Here is a 19,323-nt window from a genome sequence, read left to right on the forward strand (position 1 = left end):
ATGGACAACCTGGAAGAAATGGACAAATTCTTAGAAAAGCACAACCTTCTGAGACTGAACCAGGAAGAAATAGAAAATATAAACAGACCAATCACAAGCACTGAAATTGAAACTGTGATTAAAAATCTTCTAACAAACAAAAGCCCAGGACCAGATGGCTTCACAGGCGAATTCTATCCAACACTTAGAGAAGAGCTAAGACCTACCCTTCTCAAACTCTTCCAAAATATAGCAGAGGGAGGAACACTCCCAAACTCATTCTACAAGGCCATCATCACACTAATACCAAAACCAGACAAAGATGTCACAAAAAAAGAAAACTACAGGCCAATGTCACTGATGAACAAAGATGCAGAAATCCTCAACAAAATGCTAGCAAACAGAATCCAACAGCACATTAAGAGGATCATACACCATGATCAAGTGGGGTTTATCCCAGGAATGCAAGGATTCTTCAATATATGCAAATCAATCAATGTGATACACCATATTAACAAATTGAAGGATAAAAACCTATGATCATCTCAATAGATGCAGAAAAAGCTTTTGACAAAATTCAACACCGATTTATGATAAAAACCCTGCTGAAAGTAGGCGTAGAGGGAACTTATCTCAACATAATAAAGGCCATATTTGACAAACTCACAGCCAACATCATTCTCAATGGTGAAAAACTGAAAATATTTCCTCTAAGATCAGGAACACGACAATGTTGCCCACTCTCACCACTATTATTCAACATAGTTTTGGAAGTTTTAGCAACAGCAATCAGAGAAGAAAAAGAAATAAAAGGAACCCAAATTGGAAAAGAAGAAGTAAAACTGTCACTGTTTGCAGATGACATGATACTATACATAGAGAATCCTGAAGATGCTACCAGAAAACTACTAGAGCTAATCAATGAATTTGGTAAAGTAGCAGGATACAAAATTAATGCACAGAAATCTCTTGCATTCCTATACACTAGTGATGAAAAATCTGAAAGAGAAATTAAAGAAACACTCCCATTTACCATTGCAACAGAAGAATAAAATACCTAGGAATAAACCTACCTAAGCAGACAAAAGACCTCTATGCAGAAAACTATAAGACACTGATGAAAGAAATTAAAGATGATACAAACAGATGGAGAGATATATCATGTTCTTGGATTGGAAGAATCAATATTGTGAAAATGACTATACTACCCAAAGCAATCTACAGATTCAATGTAATCCCTATCAAACTACCAGTGCCATTTTTCACAGAACTAGAACAAAAAATTTCACAATTTGTATGGAAACACAAAGGATCCTGAATAGGCAAAGCAAACTTGAGGAAGAAAAACGGAGCTGGAGGAATCAGGTTCCCTGACTTCAGACTATACTACAAAGCTACAGTAATCAAGGCAGTATGGTACTGGCACAAAAACAGAAATATAGATCAATGGAACAAGATAGAAAGCCAAGAGATAAACCCACGCACATATGGTCACCTTATCTTTGATAAAGGAGGCAAGAATATACAGTGGAGAAAAGACAGCCTCTTCAATAAGTGGTGCTGGGAAAACTGGACAGCTACATGTGAAAGAATGAAATTAGAACACTCCTTAACACCATACACAAAAATAAACTCAAAATGGATTAAAGGGCTTCCCTGGTGGCCCAGTGGTTAAGAATCTGCCTGCCAATGCAGGGGACATGGGTTCGAGTCCTGGTCCGGGAAGATCCCACATGTCGTGGAGCAACTAAGCCCGTGCTCCACAACTACTGAAGCCCACTCACCTAGAGCCCACGCTCCACAACAAGAGAAGCCACTGCAGTGAGAAGCCCACACACTGCAACAAAGTGTAGCCCCCACTCACTGCAACTAGAAGCCCGCACGCAGCAACAAAGACCCAACACAGCCAAAAATAAATTAATAAAATAATAAATAAATTTTTTTAAAAAAGAGTCCAATCTTCCCCACTCATAGCCAACACAGTTAAATAACTGTCTCTCCCACAAGAAAAAAACCTGGAGAGGATGAACAGAGAGTCTCTGGTTGGGGAACGCTAAGCACAGTGAAAGGTGGTGAGGCTAAGGTGAAAATAGGGACATGTGGCACACTGGGTGTTGGCATGCACACATCCATGCCAACCTCCACTTCAGTCCCCTCCTATACTCACCCAGAATCCAGCAGCTGGTCTCTTCCCTTCAGTCGGGAGAACGGGGGTCTTCCCTGCAGAATCTGCCTATGTTAAAGGAAACAATCTAATGGCATTGCTGTCAGGAATTCCCAAATGAGAAACTCTCAAGGTCAACAAGTCTATCCAGAGTCTCCAATCAGCCTTTTAATCCTCTACTCTTAAATATAGTGTGGTGGCTTTTAAAATGACTATACTGGGACTTGCCTGGCAGTCCAGTGGTTAAGACTCCACGCTTCCTCTGCAGGGGTCACAGGTTCAATCCCTGGTCGGGGAACTAAGATCCTGCATGCTTCTGCGGTGCAGCAAAAATTAAAAATTTTTAAATAAATAAATAAAATGACTGTACTGTTATTGAAATGTGGGTCTAATTCATGTCCCCTTCAATCTGAGCCAGCTTTGGTATCTTGCTTTTAACCAATAGAATGCAGTGGAAGTAATCCTGCCTGACTTCTGAGGCTAGATCAAAAAAATGCTATGCTGCTCCCATTTTATGTACTCTCATAAGCCACCACGTAAGAGTCTGCAAACTCAGAATGCCATGCTGCACAGTATCACTTATGTAAGGACGCTTAAAAAAAGTTGAACTCATAGAAACAGAGAGTAGAATAGTAGTTTCCCGGGGCTCAGGGATGGGGAAAATAAGAAGAGTTTGGCAAAGATCTGAGGACCTAATGTGTAACTTGGGAACTATAGTTGATGATACTGTATTTCTTTTTTTTGCGGCTGTGTTGAGTCTTCATTGCTGCGAGCGGGCTTTCTCTAGTTGCTGCGAGCCGGGGCTGCTCTTCCTGCGAGCTTCTCACTGCGGTGGCTTCTCTTGTTGCGGAGCATGGGCTCTAGGCGCACGGACTTCAGTAGTTGTGGCATGCAGGCTCATTAGTTGTGCCACGCAGGCTCTAGAGCGCAAGCTCAGTAGTTGTGGTGCACGGGCTTAGTTGCTCTGCGGCACATGGGATCTTCCCGGACCAGGGCTCGAACCAGTTTCCCCTGCATTGGCAGGCGGATTCTTAATCACTGCGCCACCAGGGAAGCCCAATGATACTGTATTGAATAATTGAAATTTGTCAAGTACAACTTGCGTGTTCTCACCACACATACACAAAAAAGGAAAATCTTTGAGGTGATGGACGTGTTTATTAACTTAATGGAGAGGATCCTTTCACAATGTATACTTATATCAAATCAACGTGTTGTACATTTTAAATACATTACAATTGTATTTGTCAATTATATGCCAATAAAGCTGAAAAAGAGTGGGCTAAGGGAGAAAGGATAAACACACAGATTCATGGAACAGAGCTGAGAAACAGATACACACAAATAGAGCCAATTGATAGTTTTAAATAAACTTTGTTTCTTGAAACTGTTTAACAGAAAAATTGCAAAGACAGTTCAGAATTTCTATATACCCCACACCCAATTTCCTCTATTATTAATGTTTTATAATACTTAATATGGTACATTTGTTAAAATTAATCAACCAATATCAATACATTAATAGTAATTGAAATCCATACTTTATTTAGATTTCATTAATTTTAACTTAATGTCCTTTAAGTCATCTTGGTTCCTTAAGCTCTTCTTGTTTTTTACCGGGGGAAGGGGGGGAATTTGTTTGTTTTTTGCTTCTTTGTTTTGGAACCTACCAAATTCTCATCCTTCTCTGTAATTTAACCCTCTTTTTGAAATTTCTTTTGGATTTCTCCCTTACAAATCATTCCCGTTGCCATCACCCTTGGGTTTTAAAATATTTATATTAGGGACTTCCCTGGTGGTCCAGTGATTAGGACTCTGTGCTTCCACTGCAGGGGGCACAGGTTCAATCCCTGGTCGGGGAACTAGTATCCCATAAGCCGCACGGTGTGGCCAAAAAAAAAAAAAGATCATAAAATATTTATATTAGCACCTTAAGTACTACTCCACTCACTTTGTCCTACTTATTCATTTCCTTCTTGGCCTCTGGGTTCAGAACGTCTGAAGATTAGGAGGAAGCAGGGGACCTTTCCTTTTACAGGACATTGGCCATTTTTTCGACTGTTTCCACAGGCATTCATATTTCGTATTTCCTACCTTCCTAAAAGATCTTCCTACCCAATCTTTCCCTCTTCCTTTATGTTCCGCGAAGAGTGTACAGTTTTATTCTTCCGAAAAATGAATTTGATCTTTCTTCTCCCACTCCCCTAATCCACTTTCTTTGAACATCAAATTCTCTGTCTGGATGTATATTTCTGTCAATGTTTCTATCACATTTCTCCTCTCTGCCCCAGGTGAGACAATCTCTCTAAAGTCCTCTAACACGTGTTTCCCTCCCTCTCACACTTAGAAATGACTTCTCTGCTTTTGAATGCTGCTTTCTCCCTGCAGTAGCTTTCCTGCAACTCACATCAATTTCTTTTTTTTCCTTTTTTTCTTTTGTATTTTTTCAAATAGAAGTATAGTTGATTTACAATGTTGTGTTAGTTTCAGGTGTATAGCAAAGTGATTCAGTTACACATTTTTTTTTCAGATTCTTTTCCCTTATAGGTTATTACAAAATATTGAGTATAGTTCCCTGTGCTATACTGTAGGTCCTTGTTGGTTTTCTATTTTATGTATAGGTATGTGCATCTGTTAATACCAACTCTTCATTTATCCTTCCCCCCTTCCCTCTTTAGTAACCATAAGTTGTTTTCTATATCTGTGAGTCTATTTCTATTTTGTAAATAAGTTCATTTGTATAATTTTTTATTCCACATATAAGTGATATCATATGATATTTGTCTTTGTCTGACTTACTTCACTTAGTATGATCAAGTCTACGCCATCCATGTTGCTGCAAATGGCATTATTGCATTGTTTTTTATGGTTGAGTAATATTCCATTATATATATATATAAATATATATATATTTATATATATATAGACACACACACACACACACACACACACAACACACACACTACATCTTCTTTATCCTTTCATTTGTCGATGGACATTTAGGTTGCTTCCATGTCCAGGCTATTATAAATAGTGCTGCAATGAACATTGGGGTGCACGTATCTTTTTTTGAATTAGTGTTTTGTTTTTTCCAGATACGTGCCCAGGATTGGGACTGCAGGATCATATGCTAACTCTAGTTTTAGTTTTTTAAGGAACCTCTGTACTGTTCTCCATAGTGGCTGCACCAATTTACACTACCACCAACAGTGAAGGAGGGTTCCCTTTTCTTTACACCCTGTCTAGCATTTATTATTTGTAGACTTTTTGATGATGGCCAACACACATTAATTTCTATCTTTAACTCATTTTACACCTACTGTTTGTGCCACACACTACTATTACTCACTACACTATACTATCCTGGTCTCAAATAGTGCAATAGTTAGCACTTGGTTTTATCAGAATACAATGACAGTTGGCTTACTCTTCTTTTGTCCTCTAATTGTTTCAAGCATATATCTTACCTCTCCAGCCAGATAGCAAATTCATTTTAAGAAAAGGGGGACTTCCCTGGTGGTGCAGTGGTTAAGAATCCGCCTGCCAATGCAGGGGATAGGCGTTCGATCCCTGGTCCAGGAAGATCCCATATGGCACGGAACAACTAAGCCCGTGCGGCACAACTACTGAGCCTACGCTCTAAAGCCTGCGAGTCACAACTACTGAGCCCACGTGCCGCAACTACTGAAGCCCAGGCGCCTAGAGCCCAAGCTCCGCAACAAGAGAAGCCACCGCAATGAGAAGCCTGCGCACTGCAATGAAGAGTAGCCACCGCTCGCTGCAACTAGAGAAAGCCCACGCGCAGCAAGGAAGACCCAACGCTGCCAAAAATAAATAAGTAAATAAATTCATTTTTTAAAAAATTAAGAAAGAAAAGGGACTGTTTCAGAAGTTCTTATATCTCTTAACTCAATATACGGTCAGATAGTTGATTGTAACTTTTAACTCTTGTCATCCTCATTTACATTGGTTGGCAAACAACAAAATATTTAAACAACTAAAATATTAAAAAAATTAGTTTAACAAGATTTTTTTTTTTTTGGTGACAGAAATGGTGAATTATTTATTATTTTTCTCTTCCAGTTTTATTGAGATATAATTGACAAACAGTACTGTAAATTTAAGGCATATGGCATAATGACTTGACTTACACACATCATAAAATGATGACCGCAATAAGTTTAGTGAACATCCCTCATCTCCTATAGATATAAAATTAAAGAAATTGGAAAAAATATCCGTGTGATGAGAACTCTTAGGATTTACTCTCTTGACAACTTTCATTAGATAACATACAGCCGTGTTCATTATATTTATCAGGTTATACATTACATCTCCAGTACTCTTGTTATTTTTGATAACCTTGACAGTTTTGAGCAATATTGGTCAGGCATTTTGTAGAATATTCCTCAAATGAAATATGTCTGATGTTTTCCTCGTGATTAGACTGGGGATATGGATTTGAGGAGGAAAACTGTAGTGATAAAGTGCCATTTTCATCACATCGTATTAAGGGTACATATCAATCACATGACTTATCAGGGTTGATGCTAGTTTGGTCATGTAGCTAAGGTGATGTTTGCAAGGTTTCTCTAAAGTTACTTTTCCCCCATTTCCACACTGTACTCTTTGGAAGGAAGGCAGTATGTGCAGCCCTCATTTAAGGAGTTGGGCCAATTGATTTGCTTTGTTGTACAAAGTTGCAAAAGCAATTCAATGGAGGAAAGATAGTCTCTGGACACGGTGCTGGAAGAATTGAATATTCATATGCAAAAAAGAAGAAAAGAATCTTGATCTCTACCTCACACTATTAACTCAAAATGGGTCAAAGACCTAAATGTAAGACTAAAACTATGAAACACTTAGAAGAAGAGACAGATGTAAATTTTTGTTACTTTGGATTAGGCAATGATATCTTAGATATGGCACCTAAAGCTCAAGCAACCAAAGAAAAAATGATAAAGTCCAATTGATAAATGGGAATTTTTAAAAACCTAAGGATTTTGTGCGTCAAAGGATACTATTAAGAAAGTGCAAAGACAATCCATAGAATAGGAGGAAATGTTTGCAAGTCATTTATCTGACAACTCTATTATCCAGAATATATAAAGAACTCCTACACTCAATATAAAAAGATACCCCAATTTAAAAATGGGTACAAGCACATGAAAACACTAATTCAAAAAAATATCTGCATCCCTATGTTCATCGCAGCATTACTTACAGTAGCCAAGTTACGGAAACAACCTAGGTGTCCATCAATGGATGACTGAATAAAGAAGATGTGGTCTATATACACAGTGGAATACTACTCAGCCCTAAAAACAGAATGAACTCTTGCTATTTGCAACAACATGGATGGACCTTGAAGGTATTATGCTAAGTGAAATTATTCAGACAAAGACAAACTCTATGATTTCACTTATGTGTGGAATATAAAAAACAAACAAACATACAAACAAAATAAAACAAAAATAGATACAGAGATCAGGTTAGTGGTTACCAGAGAAGAAGGGGTTTGGGAGTGAGCCACATGGGTGAAGAGGGTCAATTGTATGGTGATGGATTGTAATTAGATTTGTGTTGGTGATCAGTTTGTAGTATATACAGACATTGAATTATAATTCTGTACACCTGAAACTTACATAATAAAAAAATGGGCAAAGGATTTGAATAGACATTTCTCCAAAGAAAATAAACAAATGGACACAAGACACATGAAAAGATAATCAACATCATTAGTCATTAGGGAAATGCAAACCAAAACCACAATGAGGGACTTCCCTGGTGGTGCAATGGTTAAGAATCCGCCTGCCAATGCAGGGGACACGCGTTCGAGCTCTGGTTTGGGAAGATCCCACATGCCGCGGAGCAACTAAGCCTGTGCGCCACAACTACTGAGCCTGAGCTCTGGAGCCCGCGAGCCACAACTACTGAGCCCGCGTGCCGCAACTACTGAACCCCACACACCTAGAGCCTGTGCTCCACAACAAGAGAAGCCACCGCAGTGAGAAGCCCATGCACCACAATGAAGAGTAGCCCCCGCTCGCCGCAACTAGAGAAAACCCGCGTGCAGCAACGAAGACCCAAAGCAGCGAAAAATAAAAAATAAAAAAAACCCCACATTGAGACACTACTTCACACCCACTAAAATGGCTATAATCCAAAAGATGTATAATAACAAATGTTGATGAGGATGTGGAAATATTGGAACCCTCCTATGCTACTTGTGAGAATGCAAAATGGTGCAGCCACTTGGTAAAACAGTTGGACAGACCCTCAAAACAATTAAACCTAGAGTTGCCATACTACTCAGTAATTGTACTCCTAAGTAGATGCCCAAGAGAACTGAAAACATATGTTAACACAAACACTTTTACATGACTGTTCGTGGCAACATTATTCATAAAGGCCAAGAAGTGGAAACAACCCAAATGCCCATCACCTGGTGAACGGATAAACAAAATGTGGTATATGCATACAATGGAATATTAGTCAACCATCAAAGGGAATGAAGCACTGATACATGCTACAACATGGATGAACCTTGAAAATATTACGCCTAATGAAAGAAGCCAGTCACAAAAGGCCACGCTGTATAATTGCATTTATATGAAATGTGTGGAATAGGCAAATCCATAGAGACAGAGAGTAGATCAGTGGTTGCCAGGGGCTAGAGGTTGGGATAGAAGTAGAGGTGGGGAAAACAGGAAGTGACTGCTAGTAGGTACAGGGTTTCTTTTTGGGGTGATGAAAATGCTTTAAAATTAGGTAGTGGTGTTGCTTGCACAAGTGTGTGATTCACTTGTGCAGTAAAAACTGCTGAATTGTATACTTAAAAACGGAGTTTCATGCTGTTTTATGCATAGTCTTATGCTATATTTTATGCATAGTCTTATGCTATATTTTATGCAATGTGAAATATATCTGAATAAAGTTGTTTTTTTTAAGTTCTTAGATAAGACACCAAAAGTACAATCCAAAAAAGGAAAAAAAATAGTGAATTGGACTTTATCAAAATTAACACTTTTTGTTCTGCTAAAAACACCATTAAGAAAAAAAGAAGACAAGTCACAGACTGGGAGAAAATATTACAAATCACATTACTGGCAACAGGGTTTTATTCAGAATATATAAAGAATTCTCAACACCCAAATAAAGAAAACAAACAACCTTGTTCCTTAAAAAAACTCTTGTCATACTTAAATGAGACGGTCATAATCACGGTTATAAACTGATTTATCCAATTATTACCCAGTAAAAAGAACAGATTCTAATTGAAACTATGCAAAAAAATTTTATGATTATGAAAAAAGAGAACTCGGTAAGACATTTTGTATAATATTTAACCAATGTTACCATTGTTCTGAGTGGTTTTGTAGATAAGAGTAATCAATATATATCACTAATCATAACAGAATCATTATTATGTTTTCCTTTACTTATTAACTTATAATCTATATTACAGTCTTTTATGGGATTGCTTTTTCTGAATTCTGAGGGGTCAGCTGGTACAAGATAACTATTTTTGAAATGTCTCATTACAGTTTGAACAAGTTTAGCAGTAAAACTGATGGCTAGAGATAAAGAAAAAAAACCTATTTGATACTCATCAGAAATAGAATATTATCCATAATTAAATCAAAGTAGGTTTGTATGGCTCCTGAATTAAGCAGCGCACTTTCATGCATTTGTCTGCTTCTGGACCAAAGTGTCTGCAATCCTACCTCAGTCCTTAAGTACAGGTTGACAGCAGTTGGCAATGTCAGTTTATTCTGGAAAGCCTGGATCTATGGTGCAGTCCTCAACTGCAGCTCATTTGATGTTTCTTCTAGAAGACCAATTACTCTCGGGCAAGCTAGGACCCTTAAGAGGAGGTAATAGTTGGATTAACTCCAGCTATTTTGTTATGTGCCCTTTGTTGTATGTAGTACTTGTTCAGGCAGATTGCGGCTAGTTAGGGGCATAACTTTTCAGACTTAATCACACTTTATTGTTGCACATGGAGCTCTCCCTCACATCTTGAACTGATTCATATTAATATTTGGGGGACCTCCTTAATTTTGTGGAGGAGAAAAGAGAGAGAAAGCCATGTTCTCCAAACTCTAGATTTCTCAGAAGGATCAGAAACTCGAAAAAAATCCAGAAACAATCATTCCCTGACAATCACATACTCCAGCTCCTTCATTCAGTTATCCAAACCAAGTAAGACCCTCTTAAATGTGTCAACCCATTTGTTATCAATATATAAAACCAGTTTAAAATGTTTCCATCAGTCTTTGTATACATTTTCTCCCCTTACCAAAGGAATCAGAAAGATCTGTGTGCCTGCACTAGATTTTGCTAGTTGAAACATATAATAATAAGCTTTTATGACCTATCTGTCCCTTCATATTGAGAGACAGAAGGACACAGAAAAAGTTACAGACAAACAAGCGATTGTAAAAGATGAGTTACTGTATCTTGCTTTTGTGAGGAAGAGAGAAGGCTTTTTTTCCCTCTCTAAATTTTCACACATACAAAAGAACTACAAGCTTAGGTTTTACAACTTCAGCTATTGGTCAAAAGGAAATACAGGACTCAGAAACTCACCAGCTCAGCAGTTCCAGCAAACACACACACACCACAATATTTTTCACAGAATTGCACCTCTAGAGGCAAGCAAACAAGCCAAACAGCACAGAGAATGCCAGGAGCTAACAGAGTACCCAATACGAAGAGACAATTAAAAATTATTATCTATCAGATTTTCCATTATCTACCACCTGGCAGATCACCAGATAGTCAGCCATTACCAAGAACCTTCGAGAACCAGACCTCTGTAATTTCAGTAAGCTGTTCAGCAAATGGAATCTCATATTTACCATCTCCACTCCCCCACCAAACTATAAGAACTAGAAACATCTTATTTCCAGAATGGTTTGGGGAAGAAAAGTGGAGTTCTTTATATGTACCATCTTAACTCCCTTAGAACTACAAAGGCAAAACATTTAAAGGATATTTTTTTTAAATTTAATTTAATTTTTGGCTGCACTGGGTCTTCGTTGCTGCGCGCGGGCTTTCTATAGTTGCAGCGAGCAGGGGCTACTCTTCGTTGGGGTGCGCTGGCTTCTCATTGCGGTGGCTTCTCTTGTTGCGAAGCACAGGCTCTAGGCACGCAGGTTTCAGTAGTTGTGGCACGCGGGCTCAGTAGTTGTGGTGCACAGGCTCAGTAGTTGTGGCGCACAGGCTTAGTTGCTCCACGGCATGTGGGATCTTCCCGGACCAGGGCTCGAACCCGTGTCCCCTGCATTGGCAGGCAGATTCTTAACCACTGCTTCATCAGGGAAGTCCCTAAAACATTTATACTATTAGTATTTTTGTTTCAGAAGCTAAATGGAGTTGCTTGCAAGCATTAGTTCAGTTTCACATTAAATTACAAAATCTAGATCTCTGTGCTTCTGGTATGTTCTTTAGCAGCTGAATAGAGATTCCTACATCCACCATCTCAATCTCCCCCAATCTTCAGGTGTTGGACACACACTTCCAGTAGAGTTTTATGCTGATTTGAGACTCTGCTAAGCACCATCTCAGTGCCTCGGGGAACTCTGTCTAGATATTTGCACATCCCAGATGTTTGGCATGGTGAAGGGTATCCAAAAGCTGCAAGGGCTAGACACTGGTCCCTCCAGTTTGTCATTCACCCCTCCAAACACAGTCTCTTACATGCTCCAATACTAGCACAGTTGACCCTTAAACAACACAGGTTTGAACTTCGAGGGTCCACTTACACTCAGATTTTTCTCAATAAATATGGTACCTGTATGTAAGTATGTATTTCTTTTTCACATTATCTATTCATGTTAGATGTCTAGTTTAGTCGTATGTATAGCATCTACAGTGTTTTGTATCATATAAGACTGTTTAATATTGATGTGGGTATTGACAGAGGGACAATGCAGCCTGTAAACATTTGATGTAAACTTACAGTGAATACAGTACGGTACTGGAAATGTATTTTCTCTTCCCTAAGACTTTCTTAATAACATGTTTTCTTTAGCTCATTTTATTATCGTATATAATATAGTATTTAATATATATAACATCCAAATTATGTGGTAATCGACTGTTTATGTTATTGGTGAGGCTTCCAATCAACAGTAGGCTATTAGTAGTTAAGTCTGGGGGGGAGTCAAAAGTTATGCGGATTTTCAACTGAGAGGGGTGGTCGGTGCCTTTAATCCCCGAGTTGTTCGGGGGTCACTTATACTTCCCATACGTTGCTGACCGTGGCGATTTGAGCATTTTACACACACAATCTGAATCCCCTCTTCCCACACACATACACACACCCACTGCAAATACATGAGCTGGATAATCTTCAATCTACTGTTCAGCACATGGAATGAGGTGTTTTACATGTTCCATAATCATCTGCCAACAAATTCAAGAACTGGGCACCCGGCCTCTAGTATGTAGTTCAGTGTGCTGGCTGAATGCAGTGTCCACCAGAGCTTTCTCAGCCCCATCACAACTTACAAGTGCCAGACAATGGAACTTCCGGTGTGTTTTTTAGCATGATGAAAACATACATATACCATCTCATTATTATAAAGTTGTAACACTTAGATATTTGAGCTTCTCTTACTTTTTCCAGGACACCTAATGGTTTCTCTAACATGGACAATGTCACTTTTCCCCAACAAACTACAAAAGCCCAACAACTGTCCTTGTATCCATGGAGGGGCATCTTTAATCAGCACCATCCTTTTTCTGAGCCTGACAATTTTACTTTCAGTAAGTTGTTTTTTGTTTTTGTTTTTGTTTTTTTTGCCTATGGAACGGATTTTCATGCTAAAGTGTCCCCAAAACTACAAAAGGAAACACTTTTATTCCACCATCATGTTCACTGTGCTGAATGGAAGTTTTACTTGTACCATTTTGCAATGACTGTGGAAGCCATTGTGCTGGGAGGGCCTGGAATTAGCCTGAGCTATTTTGCTAAAGTTCCTGCATGGCCCTGGCTCCTGGTCAGGGCATGAAGCATACTGATTAGTAATGTTGCTTTGTGGGTTCGAGGAGGTTCAGGGAGACTTGTCCCAGCTCATCAGTGCTGTTTATTGAAAACAGTGAGACACAAGGACCTACTGTATAGCACAAGGAACTATACTCAATATCTTGTGATGACCTATAATGGAAAAGAATTAAAAAAAAAAAATATATATATATATATACACACACATATATATGTATAACTGAATCACTTTGCTGTATACTTGAAAATTATTTAATAATTATTAAAATTATTTAATAATTATTTAATAATTTGTAAATTATACTTCATTAAAAATAAATTTAAAAAATAAAACGAAACAAAGCAAACTAAACAAAAACCAGTGAGACAGAGGATTTGTATGTGGTCTCAGTGAGACCCCCTAGAGGGCTCTGCTATTGAAGCTGGTTATGCCTCAGGAATATGCCTAGGGGACCCATGAAACATAAAAATCTCCAGCTACACCTCTATTTTGGGCTCCCTGGTTCTGAGGTATTCCAGGTGATTCCTGATCCAAGATAGGAAGTGCATCCAGCCACATGTCTTACAGAAGGGTGGACAAAGGATCCTGTACCTGTCCTCTCTGGAGCCCTTACAATGAAACAACCACTAAGTGTGATGCATATTAATTTTACTGCTGTTGCTATATTGTATCCTCTTCCTGTTTCAAACTGTAGAATTTGGATCCGGTGAGTCTTCATTAGCAGTGGATTCCTGTTTAACTGCCCATTAGTTATACAAGTACAGCTGTTCACTTGTATTCAATTCAATAGTCCTAATGGATTACCTTACCTGCAGCATGGTCCCCCAAGAGCTGTACACCTGTACTCCGAGCATCTTGTTCAGCACACTGAATGGAGAGTCTTCTGTGCACCACCTACAAGAAAGTACAAGAGGCTTGTGCTTCCCTTAAGATTTGGGGTGTTCTGAGTTGACTCTCTTACAGGGCACCATCCCAGTTCCCCAGCAAACTTCAAGAACTTGGTACTTACATGGATTTCCAACACGTTGCTCAGCACACAACATGGGTGACAAGAGGTCAAGGGACTTGGACTCTGTGGTGTTGGCATGTCATTTATACAGGACTGAAACCACCAAGAATTATGACAGGGATTTTGTGAAAGGAGTGACAGTGATGCAAGTACTGAAATCTTCAAGGAATGAGAGGGAGAGACCGAGGGGTCTGTAGTGACCGCAGCAAACAGGTCTGATGATATGAGATTCAAAGTTGGAGACTTTGGAGAGAGGGACAGAGAATGATCTTTCAGGCAGCAAGGAGAACACCACCTCCGGGCGCAGGGGAAGGAGGGAATGTGGGTGCAGGAGGCATGGTTCAGCGAAGGGAAACCAGGGTGCCACGGTGGGAGGACCATGGAATGGCTGCTGGGTGGGTGAGAACCAAAGTGGTCCTTGACTGGCATTTGGCCCATGAGATAGCAGCTCCCTGATGGAGGTGCTGTGCATTGGCTCAGTGACACATTCCAGGGGTTGGTCTTACACCTGGAATTGAGCACATGCTGTCAATTTCTGTGGAATCATAAATGAATGAATGGCTGTCTGGCACTGAAACCAGGATGAGATTGTTTGTTGGCAATCTGTCATTCATAGAATACCGTGAGGCTAAGCCCGGTCTCTAAATTTTAGGCAGTCTGCACTATGTTAAAATGGATGGGAGGAGGCCAGCTCTGAACTGGGGGTCCACGTGCTGGACTGGATGCAAGAGAGGAAGTCAAGTACAGGCCCCCGCTGGAGACAAGGCTGAAAAGGGCGAGGGGAATGTGTATGTGGGTGGGTAGGACAACAAAGGGAGAGGATATGGGTTTAGAATAGGGTCATTGATCCAGCAATCCCACTCCTAGGCATATATCCAGACAAAACTATAATTCATGATGATACATGCAGCCCTACGTTCATAGCAACACTATTCACAATAGCCAAGACACAGAAACAACCTAAATGTCCATCGACAGATGAATGGATAAAGAAGATGTGGTATATATACAATGGAATATCACTCAGCCATTTAAAAGAATGAAATAATGCCATTTGCAGGAACAAAGAGGAATCTAGAGATTATCATACTAAGCGAAGTAAGTCAGAAAGAGAAGGACAAATACCATATGATATCACTTATATGTGAAATCTAAACTATGACACAAATGAACATATCTATGAAACATAGAGAACAGACTGGTGGTTGTCGAGGGGGGATGGGGGGTGGGAGAGGGAAGGATTGGGAGTTTGGAATTAACAGAGGCAAACTATTATCTATAGGATGGATAAACAACAAGGTCCTACTGTATAGCACAGGGAACTATATTCAACATCCTGCGATAAACCATAATGGAAAAGAATATATATGTATGTATAACTGAGTCACTTTGCTGTACAGCAGAAATTAACACAACATTGTAAATCAACTATATTTTAATAAAATTAAAAAAAAATAGAATAGGGCCGTTGAGAACTAATGCTTTACATCTCTCATGTGTAGTCTGGTATGCTCCTCTGGGGACTTCCGTTGTTAGTCTTAAATCCCGTCACTGATATGTTGAACATGCTTGAGGCATGGATTGTTACCACAATACCACTTGATTTGGGACACAGCCCTTCTACACTTGAGTCAGTGGGGGTCGACTTTCCCAGCCCCTGGATGAACACTGCTATAGCCCCTTGACTTTCCCTCTTTCTCTTACGTAATAGAAGTAGGGGCTCCCCCTTGAAACATGTGGCGTCTTAGCAGATATAGGAGACAGCGTGGGCACCGAAGTATGGGTTCTGGGTTGGTGTCGCCCTGTTAAAGTTGCACAAATGTAGCCTTTTGGGGCAGACATCCTATAAGGATGGAAATAGTTGTGTAATATGGGGTCTGATTTTTCTTTTAAACTCACATTTCCTGTCACATATCTTGATGACTTGAATAATTAGGACATTAACTTGCAATAACATTTAGATGCATGGCAAGTATGAAATTAATACAGTAGAGTTGATATCCCACATTTTAGCTAAGCTTTGTTCTTCGTGAAAGTTTTAAAATGATGCTGCAAATCCTTTGACCCTTCCATCATCAGGAGGTGGGAGCTACGGCTCTTCCCCATGAGAGTGGGGTTGTGACTGCGTCCACCAAGAGAGTCCGGTGTAGTGGAGTGGGGTGACCTCTGGGCTAGGTCATGAAAGGCCATGCAGCTTCTACCTTGTTCACTGGAATGAATGTTCACTCTTGGAGCCCTGAGCCTCCATGTAAGACTTCCAACTACACCAAGGCCACCATGGAGAAGCCTTGTTTAGGTGCTCTGGTCTGCAGCCCTGGTCTTTTGAGTCATCCCAGTGTTAAGTGCTAGCTATGTGAGGAAACAGGCCTTTAGATCAGGGGTTGGCCAGCCTCTGCAAAGGGCCAGATCGTGTGGCTTCGTGGGCCCTCTGATCTCTGTCACAACTACTCAACTCTGCTATTACAGCACAGAAGCAGCCATGGACAACACACAGTGAATGGCTGTGTTCCAATAATGCTTATTTGCAAACACAGACGATAGGCCCACACGCTATAGTTTGCTGACCCCTGTTTCCAATCATTCTAGTCCCCAGTCATTGAGCCTAACATCCCAGCAGAGATGGAAGAGGAAAGACAAACCATCTTCCTTGTGCCCCATCTAAATCTCTGACCCACACAATCTGTGAATCTAATACAGTGGCTGCTGTTTACCCCCACTGGGTTTGGGGTTGTAGATCACACAGGAATAAATAATTAGACAGTTTTATACTAGGTGGGCCTCGTCAGGAACGTGAGACTTAGCAAAGACCTGAAGGAGGAGAATTAACCAAGGGGGGCGAGTCTGGGGGAAGAGCATTCCAGGCAGAGGGAACAGTCGATGCAAAACCCCACGGTGGGGGCTTCCCTGGTGGCGCAGTGGTTGAGAATCTGCCTGCTAATGCAGGGGACACGGGTTCGAGCCCTGGTCTGGGAAGATCCCACATGCCGCGGAGCAACTAGGCCCGTGAGCCACAATTACTGAGCCTGCGCGTCTGGAGCCTGTGCTCCACAACAAGAGAGGCCGCGATAGTGAGAGGCCCGCGCACCGCGATGAAGAGTGGCCCCCGCTTGCCGCAACTGGAGAAAGCCCTTGCGCAGAAACGAAGACCCAACACAGCCATAAATAATAAATAAATTAAAAAAAAAAAAAAACCCGCGGTGGAAGAGAGCCTGGTGTATATGAGCAGCAGCAAGGACACTGCAGGAGAACAAGGGCTCTGCTGAGATGGCCTGGCGACCTTGCACATCTCCACATAGGCGTGCAGGCGAGCCTTGACTGCAGTCTTACCCAGGTCTTGCGGGACTGTCCCGTGATCCCTCCTGCCGCAGGGGGAGGTGAGCTTGGTGAGCAGCTGCTGTAGGCAGTTTCATATCTCGCTCTCAAGGCGTGCCTGTTTCTCTTCCTTCTCCAGGCTTTCAGTTGAGCAAGGTGTTTCCACGCCTTCCCTCCATGCCTCTCCCTGCCCCCAAGGACACAGCAGCAGCCACCTGTGAAAGTCCATGAAACTGCTCAGCTGTACTTTAGAGTCGGCTGCTCAGCAGCAAAGCCACCCACTCCTCATGTCTGTTCACCTGGCCCCTCGGGCTTGGTGTCATCCTATGGGACTAGGGACGCCAGGAGCTGACATCGTGCTGACTGCTTTTGCTGTCAGTGCAAGTGACAACTTAACTTAAATCCATGTGGGCTGGTTGCCTCCTTACAGCCAAATCTAGCCCAAGTGACCAGCCTAGGGGTCAGGGACTGCTGGACCACAAAGCAGCATAAATGGAGGCGGAGTAAGGAGATGAGGTCAGAGAAGAAAAGGGACCAGGTCGTGTAGGACCTTGAAGGCCACAAGGCAGGACTGTGGGTCTTATGCAGAGAGAAAGCGGGAACCACTGTCCGGTTTTAAGCAGAGGAATGGCTCATGTTGTCAAAGGATCACATTAAAACACATAGACTATAAAAATGTTTCCTTAAAGAAAGTGTATATATACATATATATGTAAGTTATTGTTGCGATTATTAGTAAAAGTGGCTGACATTTCTTTCACGGTTAACTTTCTCTGCGTCTGCCTTCCTGGCTCCTCCACACTTTGTCGTTTCGGGGCTGCCTCTTTCCACTCACGCTCTGCACTTTTTTCATTGACGTTCGTCTCCCTCCGTGAGCATCACCTCTCTTGGACTCGGGGGCACAGCGAAGAGTTCTTCCCCAGGAGGCGGTGAGCTCCTCGACGCCGAGGCTGGTCTCACCCCTTTGGCCGGGTACCCAGGGGGCGCTCGGCCGGGAGCGGATGGATGCGGCGCTCAGCAGGGAGCGCCGCCACGGTGGCCTTGGTCTCTGGGAGCGTTGCGGCCTGGGTTTTGTGTCCGCAGAGCCGAGACTGCGGGACCACCGCAGTCCCCAGGCTGCAGGCGCCTTGTTTTACGTCTGGTGGCCGCCTCGGGGGCCCGCCGCTCACCCCGCCCAACCCAATCTCCTCCCTCTGTCCCTCCCACCTGCACGTGTTGGACGTCGAGACAGCCCAGAGCCAGGGCCCCTTTCTCCTCCCCACCTCCGGCCGCCCCTCCCCTTTATGGTCCCCACCTCCCTCCCCTCTCTTCAGCCCCCGCCCCCCCATCCCGTCTGCCCAGGCTCGACCCGAGGCCCGCCTCGGCCCGCCTCTCCCCGCCCCTCCGGTCCAGCCCCGTCCCTTCCTCCCCCTCCGCGGCTCTCCTCTCCGGCCTCCTTCCCGCACTCCCCCCCTCCCCTCCCCGACTGGCTCGGTCCGCTCGGACTCGGCCCGTGTCCCGCCCCCTCCAGCCCTCGGCTCCACCCGCAGCGGCTCGGCTCCGCCACTTCGGCGCTGGCTCCTGGGGCCGCCGAGACTGGGCTGCTTCGCGGGCGCGCTTGGCCGGCGACGCTGCAGGTTCTGGACGTCCATCTGTCCGTCGGTCCACAGAGAATTTCCAGTTCCGCGGCCCCGGGATGGGGCGGGCCCTGCTGCCGCTCCTGCCGTGGCTCTTTTCCTCCCCGCGCTGTGGAGGGGAGGTGAGTGCAAGGGGCCGGGGGCCGGGGGCCGGGCGCGGGGGCCGGGAGCTCGCCGACTCGGGCGCACCCAGCAGCTGGCAAGTTTGCAGACACCTCCTCCCACCCG

General features: G+C 42.4%; 1 protein-coding gene across 1 annotated transcript in view; it reads left to right on the forward strand.

Annotated features, from left to right (window-relative positions):
- MERTK (MER proto-oncogene, tyrosine kinase) overlaps window positions 1-19,323 on the forward strand; it is a 146,641-nt gene that overhangs the window by 10,292 nt on the left and 117,026 nt on the right. The window contains exon 2 of the mRNA XM_036873782.1: window positions 18,356-19,217. Within this exon, the coding sequence (XP_036729677.1) occupies window positions 18,356-19,217 (862 nt within the window). The remainder of the gene's footprint in view (window positions 1-18,355; window positions 19,218-19,323) is intronic.

This window comes from Balaenoptera musculus, chromosome 13 (assembly GCF_009873245.2).
Source record: "Balaenoptera musculus isolate JJ_BM4_2016_0621 chromosome 13, mBalMus1.pri.v3, whole genome shotgun sequence".
Lineage (NCBI taxonomy): Eukaryota > Metazoa > Chordata > Mammalia > Artiodactyla > Balaenopteridae > Balaenoptera > Balaenoptera musculus.